The sequence below is a fragment of the Cornus florida genome, unplaced genomic scaffold (genome assembly GCF_030987335.1).
Source record: "Cornus florida cultivar Cherokee Brave unplaced genomic scaffold, ASM3098733v1 CherokeeBrave_3.0.0_Hap2_Chr06, whole genome shotgun sequence".
NCBI lineage: Eukaryota > Viridiplantae > Streptophyta > Magnoliopsida > Cornales > Cornaceae > Cornus > Cornus florida.
Genome location: NW_026775576.1, coordinates 56,108,529 through 56,120,311, shown reverse-complemented (window position 1 = coordinate 56,120,311; position 11,783 = coordinate 56,108,529). Strand labels below are relative to the sequence as shown.

At 36.0% G+C, this 11,783-nt stretch overlaps 1 protein-coding gene across 1 annotated transcript; it reads right to left on the bottom strand.

Annotated features, from left to right (window-relative positions):
• Positions 1-2,849: 2,849 nt before the first annotated feature.
• Positions 2,850-5,251, bottom strand: LOC132314136 (uncharacterized). The gene is made up of 4 exons (XM_059813035.1): positions 5,093-5,251; positions 3,801-4,778; positions 3,575-3,689; positions 2,850-3,460 (listed from the first exon to the last, which is right to left on the bottom strand). Exons 1-4 carry the CDS (start codon positions 5,249-5,251, stop codon positions 2,850-2,852), a joined length of 1,863 nt encoding a protein of 620 aa, XP_059669018.1.
• Between the last annotated feature and the right edge of the window lie 6,532 nt (positions 5,252-11,783).

The following is an 11,783-nucleotide window of genomic DNA, read 5'->3' as shown; positions in this document are numbered from 1 at the left end:
TTGTGGAATTGGGGGAATAGGAAAAACAACTATAGCCAAAGTTGTCTTCAATCAAATATTTCATCAATTTGAAAGTTGTTGTTTCCTTAGTGATGTGAAAGGAGTTTTAGAACAACAAAATGGTCTAACTGATCTGCAACAATAACTCTTGAATGGTGAAATAGGCTATGGCAAACGAAGTAGTTTGTGGTTTTATGAAGATATCTATAAAGTGTTCAAAGAGAATTCAGTACGTTCTAACTCCATGTAAGTTTATTTGCAATTTTGATATTCATGTTGTGCAAAAATATATATATATATATAGATTTCTTTATCTTTTTTCCATCTAAACAGTTGAAAACTTAGATAATTTTAAGGTTTTAACATTGCATGGTAACTTACATAAAGTTTTTGGTAATTAGGTGACAGAAACAACTAAAGGGATTATGTTAAACGTGCCTGATGAACATATACCAAAGGAGTTGCATGTAGATATCAATGTCTTTGAGAAGATGAAGAAACTTAAACTGCTCAAACTCAGTGGCATATGACCTTGTGGACAACTTACATATCTTTCAAATGAATTATGTTATCTCGATTGGGATGATTACAAGGCAAAGTTTTTGCCATCCAATTTCCATCACAAAAATCTTGTTCAACTTCGCCTTTGTCACAATCGAATCAAAGAAATATCTTTAAGTATCAAGGTATGATCAGAGTTTATTTATACAATTATTTACATATGAATAGTATTGTCGGATTTTATTGAAACTGATTGATTTCTTTCATTGCTTGTTTCCTTCCTAGTTTCTAGAGAAGTTAAAATACCTACTTCGTTTGCCAAGATCATCAGTTAAAATTCATGATCTCGGTCACTCCTTAGATTTGTATAAAACTCCTAACTTGTCTAGTCTCCCATATCTTGAGGAATTAAATCTTGAAGGATGTAAAAATCTAATTGGGGTCCACAAGTCAATTGAAGTTCACGAGAGGCTTGTTAGATTGGATCTGCAGAATTGTAAAAATCTGAGGAGTCTCACAAAAAGCATCAAGTTGGAAAAGCTAGAATATTTGAATCTATCAAGATGCTTAAAACTTGAGAAGTTTCCGGAGATTCAGGGGCATATGAATAGTTTGCGGCAACTTCATTTGGAGAAAACTGTAATGAAAGATTTGCCTTCATCAATTGAGCTTCTTGAAGGGCTTCAGTATTTAAGGGTAGGTAATTGCCAAAAGCTTAAAAGGGTTCCAAGCAACATTTTTTCTAGAATGAAGGATTTAAGAATCCTTTGCATGGAAGGAACCGCTATAGAACAGTCACCATTGTCCATTGTACACTTGTGTAACCTTAGAAGCCTTTAGCTAAGTGATTTACAAAAAGTGTCTCCCAAAATGCCAAATTCATTGGTGCCATTTTCATTGGTGCGAAAGAGAACTCCTCCTGCTTCAACTAATTATTTGAAACTGGAACTGCTCTCCGCTTTGAGCACTTTATCTTATTTAAATTTAAGTGGAAGCAATTTCTCTAGCATACCAACAAGCCTCATTCAACTCAAATGTCTGGAAAGCCTTCATTTGGAAGATTGCACAAGCCTCCAAACGTTGACTTCACTTCCGTCATCTCTAAATTATGTGAATGCACATGGCTGCAAATCATTGGAACGGTATTGGATTCCACCAAGTGGAATTGGTCCAAACAATCGCGAATTAATATTCACTGAGTGCCACAAATTGGTTACGGATGAGATGGATAACATGCCAAATATATCATCACAAAGTCAGCTTCAGGTTTAATTACTTTACCTCTCTTTATCTCTCTATCTACATATATAAATATATGTATGTATGTATTCAAAACTTGGGGATCTTTATTGTGTTCGTGCATGGAACAGGGAATTCGATGGATCATTTTTCCTGGAAGTGAGATTCCGCAATGGTTTAGGTATAAGAGTGAAGTTGAGGGGGGTTTTCTTTCTCTTTCGTGGTAGATCATCTATCTTCTTACAATAACGTTAAAGGAATTGCAATCTGTGTTGTTTTGAAAATTCCGGAAATTGAGTTTGGATTTGATTTCAAAATCAATGGTTATGGCATGAACTGGATGGAGGACGGAGAGAGTTATTCGTATGAGAGGTGTAAAGGCAATCACGTTATTTTGATGAAGGTAACTGAATATTACGATGAGTTGTCCAAAGAAAAATAACCAATTAAAAATTTGATGAAGAAGAGACCAAAGCTCAGCCCAGGCCCTCCCAATATTTGTGATCGATGATGACAGCTGTTACGTTCAGGCTTTATCATTTGAATACATAGGTGAAGGTGAAGATGAAGATGACAGCTATTACATTCGTTTCACTAGACAAGAAGCGAAGGTGAAGAAAATGGGTATCCATCTAATTATGGAGGAGCAAGGTGAAGGTGAGTAGACCCACCCAATAATTATCTCTCTTCATAGGTGAAGGTGAACATTTTGAACTATCATATTTTTCATATATAATGTTCATATATAAAGCAATTAATTAATTTTTTATTTGATTGTTGCAATTTTGTAGGTTAACACAAAGAAATCCTAGAAGACATTTGTATGTTTGTGGAGCACCATCCTAGCATTAAGAGGCAAAGAAAGGATCATTTTGATACTTTTGATTGTCATTTTTTTTTTTCCTGAATGGTATGTTTTTGTTTTATATATAATGAAAAAGCAATACAATTACGAATAGGAGATCAAATCTCCAGCAGAAACTAAGTGAAGAAAGAAATGGAACTTAATCCAATTACAAAGCATAGCAAAGAAAGCCTAAACAAACTAAACATTAGTTTCAGCCCATAGACCTGAAGACCAATTTTTGCTCTAAAATAACAACTAGCAGTTACCCAACATCAAATATAGCGAGCATATCAGCAAGCCCAAGAGAAAAGAAGTTTAAAACTTCCCAAATAATATCATTCGCAGCAGCAGCAGATGAAACCTTGGAACCACTATGTAAAGCTGCATTCCTTTCCATCCAAATCTTCCAAACAAAAACAACAAACAGCCCTTTTAACAACTTGGATTTGAAGCCCTTAACCTGTGTAAGCTGCAACATCCACTCCACAAACACACTTAATTCTTGAAACCGTATATCAGTAGTATTTAACCAAATAACAACCTGTTGCCACACTTCCACCGCATACTCACAAGTACAGAATAGATGGTTATTAGTATCCTCTGCCTGAAAACAATTATGGCAAATTGATGGTCCATGAAACCCCCTTCTTTGTAAGTTAACAAATGATAAATTCTTATTATGCATGATAATAACAAAAGTCACAGCAACTCTTGGTCTGCAATATTTCCAGCACAAACTCTTCCACTTGACCACTTGTCCCCTAGTTCTACAAGCAGCCCAAGCATTTTTCAAGCTGAATTCACCATGGGTCCAACTAATCTCATCATTTCCAGCCTTCAAAGGTACATTAGCAACAAACTCAGCAGTAATTTCTGGAAAGAAAGGAGGGAAAACCCACCCACCATCAACTATAAGTGTATCTAGTTTAGCTTGTTTATCAAAATTTCTAAACATGGTGGCACCAAATCTCTAAGTCAGGGACAAACCTGCACACCAAGGATCAAATAGCATATTAAAAGATCCACCATTACCAATCCTGAACACCACATTTTCTTGAATGAAGTCTCTTGTCTCCAGAATTTGTTTCCAAATACTTGAATCCTGAGCTTTTGGAGTAACCATCCAGAAATTGTATTGTTGTAAGTATCTAGCATGCATCCATTGCACTCAAAGAGTCTCCTTATTCCTCAAAAAATCCCAGCAAATAGATACCTTAGCTGCAAAATCAATATCAGAAATTCTACATAAATTAAAGCCACCTTCTGCATAAGGAAGTGTGACTTGACTCCATTGGAGTTGAGACATTTTCCTTGAATCCAATTTCCCACTCCACAAAAAGTGTTTGAACTTTTTCTCCAAAGCAATAATACAGCCCCATGGAATTTTAAATCCAAAAACCCAATGATACAAGAACGAATATAAGACTGATCTGATAAGCTCTAGTCTTCCTGCAAGAGATAAATTTATTGTATTCCAATGGTCCAACCTGGCATTAACTTTATCAAATTGCCCCTTACAATCAACACTTTTCAGAGCTCTGTTTACGAGGGTAATACCAAGGTATTTTAAAGGGAAAACTTCGTTCTTCATTTGCAAAAGCTGTAAAATCCTTCTCTTTCCTCTGACAGCCTTAGAGAATATAACTGAACTCTTGTCTTTGTTAACTTCAAGCCCAGAAATCCCATGAAACCATTTAAGCACCTCATCAACTGTCTTAGCAGTGGAAAGGTCTGCCTTCACAATAATAAAAAGGTCATCTGCATAAAAAACATGAGATACCAACAAACCAGTCTTCTGAACCACATTGCACAGCTTAATCTGCCCTCCTACTATTTTTTCATGCATAAGGGTTGAGAAATGATCAGTAATTAATGTAAAAAGTAAAGGAGAAAGAGGGCAGCCCCGTCTAATCCCTCTCCCTGCTGAGAAATAACCAGTAGGCACCCCATTACAAAGAATAGAAAACTTAGAGGAAGTAACACACTGCATAATCCATTTTATCCATTGAGCACTGAAACCATAAACCTGGAGAGTCTTATGAATAAATTCCCAACTAACTGAATCATAAGCTTTCCTAAGATCAACCTTTAAAGCCATAGCAGGACCTGTAGTTTTCAACCCAAAGTTCTTGATCACATCAGTTACCAAGAGAATATTATCATGAATTCTTCTTCCCTTTATAAAAGCAAACTGCTCCAGCCCAACAATTTTAGGTAGAATAACACTTAGTCTATTTGCCAAGAAGCTCGGTCTGTCGTAATAACAATTTCAATTGTGATGGAAAATATTTTGTTGGTACGTACCAAAATCATGTATGGATTATAATTTCACATCGACTCCAGAAATTTTTTATTTATAATGATCACGTGTCATATTACAAATGACTTCCTAGCAATACTGATGGGTCACTTTTCATGGTGGTCTTGCCGGTGATCTTGATGAAATTTTTCCACCAATCGTAACACATCACACGTCCGCAGAATAAAAATAATCATTTGAATAACCAGCCAGACGCCCAATGCAGTTAAAAAGCCCACCAAGAAAAGCACCACAAACATAGTCAGCCCAAGGGGAAGAACATAGCCCAGAATAGTGCCCACGACAAGTGCATTCAACGACCCATAACGCCTATCATAAAGAAAATCGCATGAAATAAGGGACATGAATGCCCACGTCCAAAACCGCCAACAACGGACCCAAGAAAGACTCTCTATGAACATATAAATAAGAGATCAATGATAAGAGAAAATGATCAATTTCAATTATTTGATTCTTCTCCTGTCAAACTTAATTCAATTCAGTCATACTTTCTTTATTATAAAGTTCGTATTTTTCTCAAGTGTTCTGGTGTTAAAATTCTACACCTACACAAGTTAATACCAACAATTATCTCTCAACAAATATATCATTGGGAATAGCTGAACGTCGCACCTTCAGTTTCTTCCATCTGTTTCAGATTTTATCTTGCAGATAAGGTCGATTATTTGTCTATTTTTAGACTATTCTCTGGATTCATCGATTCTCTCTCACTAAACTATTCATCTGCCGCAAAATCTACCAAAGTTGTTTTAATTATAAGATTCAATATCACTTCTGTTCTTCTAGTGTAGCAATTTCAGTCAGTGTTCGTCGCTAAGGGATAGAGGTTTTAAAAGGTTTGGGTTCACATTCATTGAATGTGATGTGTAATAGACTAAACAAAAGAAAAACATAATTAGACTAACTCTTATATTAGTAGCTGAATATAGATGAACAAATAGCCCGTCTAGGCATGATCTACAAGACCCGTGACCATTTTCATCAAGTAACGCCTACTAAAGTTTCAACACGGAAAAAGGATAATATGAAAGGTAAATAACTACTCATGGTGCAATTCACTAACATAGGTATTGTCTAAAAATATTAGAGCTATTGAAATATACATGTATGTTTTTCCTTACCCTTAATGAAATAAATTAAATCAACAAAAAGAGAAGCTAGTGTACCTATATTGGTTCAGTGATCATAATCTGAAAAAATAAAAAAATAAAAACAAAAATTGAGAAGAGAGTGAGAAGAAAAAATATGAGTCAGTACTTTATTGATATTTTAGTAGAAGTGTAATCTACTCCATCACATGTAGTGCTCTTTTATTATACTATTAACCTTCATGTTTATTCTACACCTTCAATTATCCTTGGCTAAGTTGGTATTAGAAGGGTTCTCAAATCTCAAGTAACCTCAAATTTTGAGGTGAGGAGTTCAAAGCTGAGAAGAGCTGGATTTAGCATGTCCAAAATTCATTCACCTTTTGAATTTCTTGTAAATTAAAAAGTTAAAAAAATATATAGAGGGAGGGACAGCCGTTTGAAAATTTTCCATTTTTTTTAATATTCAAAAGTAAATCTAATTTTCTTTATAGTGAAAAGTTGTGATTAGTAGGGATTACTTCTTGAGTGTAAAGTTGAGTATTGATCATCTTCAATGAACTCCATGAGCAAAACTTGTATGTATTTATTGGTGTTAATAGTGTATTACGTAGATTCAAATGTGTACTGATGAATAGGTCTATCGGAGAAGGTATCGAGTGTGTCAGAGAGATGCAACCAATGAGAATGTCCCATATCAACTTGTTAGCAATTTTTACAAGTGCCACGAATTTTATTGGGTGAACTTACCAATGACGCAGTCTGTCTGGGACACGTGATATTAATTTACTTTTGAGCTGCGTCTTACGGTCTTTATTATATAGTGTTGAGGACATTGAACATGCACTCAACACTATATAATATTATATGGCGATCACACTAAATCAATCTAAGAAGCTTGGACAGAGATACATTGTAATGTCTGTGTCTAATATATATGTGTGTGTGTGTGCATAGGTGTATATATTTGTGTGTGTGTGGTATAATTTAAAACAAAAAGAAATTCAAAATGGTTGGACCCACATGCATGTTTTAAGCCTCATTTTCTTCTTTCTCTCTTCACTCCCGCTGGAATCTCTCTCTCCTGTTCTAGAGTTTTCTTTTTTCTTTCTTTTGAGTTTCAATCTTTGAGACAAGATTTCTCTCTCAATTCTTGCCGGATTTAAGTGCCGTTTGAGGCAAAACGAAGCCCACGACGAGCTCTACGCGCTAGTGTAAGCAATTTTAGATTTGGTGCTTCCTAGGGAGTTTGAAATTAGAGACCCACTTTCAAGGGTTTTGTTCAATTTAGAGGTAGGGGCTCTTAATCCATGTTTTTCTTGCTCCATTGTGAATTATATCTCTCTTGTTATGACAAGCATGTTTAATTTGGAAGTTAATTGTTTCAATGATTATATAAATGATATTTAGGAAAATTCATGATTATGAATATGAGTTTAAAAGCATGGGACATATATACATGTACGTATCATTAGGTTTGCATGAAATGGGAGACTTTGCTTGAAACAAAAAAAGGAAATTTTAGGAAAAGAGTTTTTACGAAATGGTTTTATGAAAACCCGGTCGCCACGGGGGTACCAAAGGGTCGGAGTGTTAATATAGCCTAGAGGGGACTAGGGAGTCACCCTAGTGTGGTTGAGCTATCTGGGCCCCTCGATGACGCTGCAAGGTTACCAAAGGTCTAGGGACAGTAGCCAATCCTCCTCTCGTGCCACTGCGGGGTCACCAAAGGGTGGGTTGTATTAACAGTTTGAAAGTGATGGTTTGAAATGTGAAAATGGGGAGCGACATCGGCATGCATTTGCATTCCATGGCATTGTATTGTTTGCACTTGAATTTGGTTGAAATGTTGTATTATCCTGACATTGTATGATCCCTATTCCTATTGATCTATTCTTTATATGGATTCACAAGGACATAAGATGCGTGTCTTAAGTGCTACCTACTGAGCTTTATGCTCACCCTATTATTTAATAATTTTTTTTCAGGAAACGAGAAAGAAGTGGTGGATGAATTTCCACCACAGGCCTAATTTGGATTAGAAGAATTTTTTGCTATTTTTGTATTAAGTCCCATATTTTTTGTAAAAGCTTAGTCTGTTATATTCGGTATAGAGATTTGTGGACTCTTGTTATTATAATTATACCTATGGGCTGTAACTTTTGTATGAGCTGTCTAAATGTTGTAAAATATGGACATTTGATATTAATATTGTATTTTGGGACTGTAACTATGTTATCTGGATGATATAGTATGTGGTTGTACCACTATGGAATGAACTAAGTTAAGGCATGGTTAATAGATGAAAGGGATGTTGGAATGTATTATATGTTTATTGTGCTGGGACAAGTTAAAAATGCATTTAAATAGGTTATGGTAGGCCCATATTTTTTAGGGGAGGTCATGCTGAAATTTTTTTTTAAATGGTATCAGTTTAGGGTCGTTACAAATTTGGTATCAGAGCAATGGTTCGAATACCATTAGGACGACGGGTAGAGGCTTACCTAGGGTTGTCTAGGAAGTCATTTGCATTGTTATTTCCTTATTTGCAAAAGTGTTTTGCTATGTGAAAAAGCATGCTTAACTGCTTACTTGCTTACATGTTTATGTTCTTATATGCTTATATTAATGTGTTCATTGCATAGTATTACATGCTAAGTGTTTGTACAGTATCTTTTTGCGTTGGGTTGTTCACGGTTGGACCTTAGTGTTATCGTTATTGAATTGTTTTCTTTATTTTTTTTAGCACGATGCCACGGCGTGAGGAAACCAGGGAAGTTGGCCCTAGACTGATTAGGGGTGATGTTAGCGAGAGCTTCAGCTCCAATCCGGATGAGCTAAATGATGAAGACACACTTCTTAGGGACTTGATTCCCCCGAGAGTTGTCCCCACAAGGAGGGATAATGTTAAAGCACCCGTAGAAGTGGGTGAAGGTTCTGTGACACTAGAGTTGAATCGTTTGTTGTAAAATGCCATGAGGGCAACGATTGCTGCTCAGTCGCAGTCGGCACCACAACCTACAGTTCAAGTTAAGGAGACGCCAGCTCAGAAGCGTCTCAAGATCATTAAGGGGTTTTCTCAACTGATGCCGGTTATGTTTGAGGGCGGTGCGGATTCAATGGTAGCAGATAACTACCTGGATCAAGTTGAGACTCAACTAACTTCAATGGATGTGACAAAGGATCATTTGAAGATCATCCTAGCTACTTATAAGTTTGCTAAGGATGCCAAACTATGGTGGAAGTCGGTTACGAGCCGGTTCAAGGTGGAGGAGATGAGTTGGGATAAGTTCAAGGAATTGTTTTATGAAAAGTATTTTCAGATTTCTAAAAGATGGGAGCTAAAGGACCAGTTTCATAACCTTATCTAGGGCAATACGTCGGTGGCGGAATATGAGAACAAGTTTACTTCACTTTCTCACTTTGCTCCAGAAATGGTGAGAGATGAAGTTGACAAGACTCGAAAGTTTGTTTTCGATCTTAATGATCGAATGAGACCGTTGATCACAGCACAATTCATTAAGGTTTATTCTGAAGCAGTGGAAATGGCTTTAATGCTGGAGGCTGACATTAAAGATAAGGATGTGAGAAGAGAGCAGTGGAAGCAAAAGAGAGGTGCAGGGCCATCTTTAGAAGGATCTTCTTGGAAAAGGAACAGGGGTGGTGTAATACCCCTAATTTTAAAAAGGATATTCCTGGTATTTAATGGTATTTAATTTATTATTTAAGTGCATTTTATTTGATTATGTGTCATTATTTTTTTTATTAGGTGCTTAATTGTTTTCTTTTGTGGTGATTTAATTTATTTCTTTTGTGGTGATTTAATTTATTTAAATGATATTTATTTTTAGTTATTTGATTGGAATTACTTGTTAGTGTTTTAATTATTTAATTGGCATTAATGATTTAAGTGTAATTGGTTTAGTTATTTGATTGGAATTACTTGTTAGTGTTTTAATTATTTAATTGGCATTAATGGTTTAAGTGTAATTGGTTTAATTATTGTATGTGTGTATTATTTTATGTGTGTCTTATTTGGTTTAATTGGGTTTACTAATTATTATTTTGTTCAATTAGATTATTTGTTAAGTATTTAATGGTGAATAGGGTAATTAGGTAAATACATCTAACTAGGGTTTTAATTACAGCACAAATTAGGGTTTTATATTATAGCCGTCGTAGGTTTCTACGTTAATTGGATGGGTCGGTTAGGATTGTGAGTTGGACTTAAATGAACCTAGGGTTTAGGAAAACTCTATAAGTATAAGGTAGACGTCTGTGTAGGGTTTTTTTAACAAAGCACACGTTTTGTGGAGGTGGAGAAGGAAAAACGCAGTTTTGCACATTCTGCTAAGGTTTGATCAAAGCTCCGATCCCGCTTCGTCCGTGGTCCGATTGAGCTGAATTTTGGAGGAGAGGTTCACGACTCAGTGACGCACAATCTGAACGATGAAGATCAGAGTTTGACCTCAGGAACAGTGATTCGTACTCGTGAACAGTAACTGGGTCGCACAGGTTTTTTTCCATTCTGCCCAGATTTCATCAAACATCCGATTCCGCTTCGTCCGTGGTCCGATCGAGCTAAAATTTGGAGGATAGGTTCATGACTCAGTGTCGCACAATCTGAACGGTGGAGATCAGATTTTGAGTTCGAGAATAGTGTTTCGTACCCATGAACAGTAACTGGGTTTTGGAACTCGCCGGGATTTTTTTAAGAAAACGACGTTAAAACTTTGAACAAAAGTTTCTGAGGTAAGATTCTATCCTTACTCTTTCCCTTAGGCTTCATACTCTTTGCACTCTTAAATGATTTCAGGATTAATGAAGATTAAACCAAACTAAAATGATATCTGTTTTGCTATGAAACTGGTAGTTACAGTAGTGTTATATGCTTGTTCAACCTAGACTAAGCATGTTTGTGGATGCATTGTGGTTCTGTGGTTCACGTTTTTCCTTACCACTGCTAGTATAAATTATTGGAAGGATAGGTCTAGATGATAGCTATCTTAACTTCTGTAATAGCAACTGTTGGAACTTAAATACTAGGAGGATTTGAGTTTAACACTAGATCGATTTTGTGGAACACTATAATTTGAGCATGTCTACAGACATACTGTGAATATTGTTTTGATGCTTACATTATCACAGTTAGTATCAACTATGGAGGTTAGGATTTTGTGATACATACCATACATATCTGTATGTCATTTGTAAGGTGTTAAATGGAAGTTTTAATTAATTCTGTCTTTATATCAGACTAAAGGGAACAACTTAAATTGGGCATATATATGTTGTTGTTATGACCCTGTTTATCAATGCTTATTTTATCACTGCTAACATTGAATGTTGGATGTTGGAATTTAGTTGATATATACTTGATTTATTGGTATTATTGACTACTGCAGGATTGGAAAATAGGCACCGGTATGGGACGGTGGCATACTAAGGATGGGTTTGGTTTTTAAAACAATACCATTACCCACCTACTTGGAATAAGGATGGGATTAACTAAAAGTTAAGTCCCGTGGATTTGTATTGTCATGGCAACTACTTGTTGAGCGGCAATACCAGGGATTTTGGATGGATTTTATATATGTACTGTTATGGTGCCTCGGTATGAGCTTGAGCCTCAGGACCGATGGCTAGGGAGCGTATATGCATCGGGATATGTAGCTGGCTACGATGGTTGGAGGTGTACCCTGTTTAGGTATAGGTACATATGCCCACTTCGTGTGCGTTTTAGTATGTTACCTCTATTCAGGTTGAGACCGGTCTGTAGTCCAGTGAG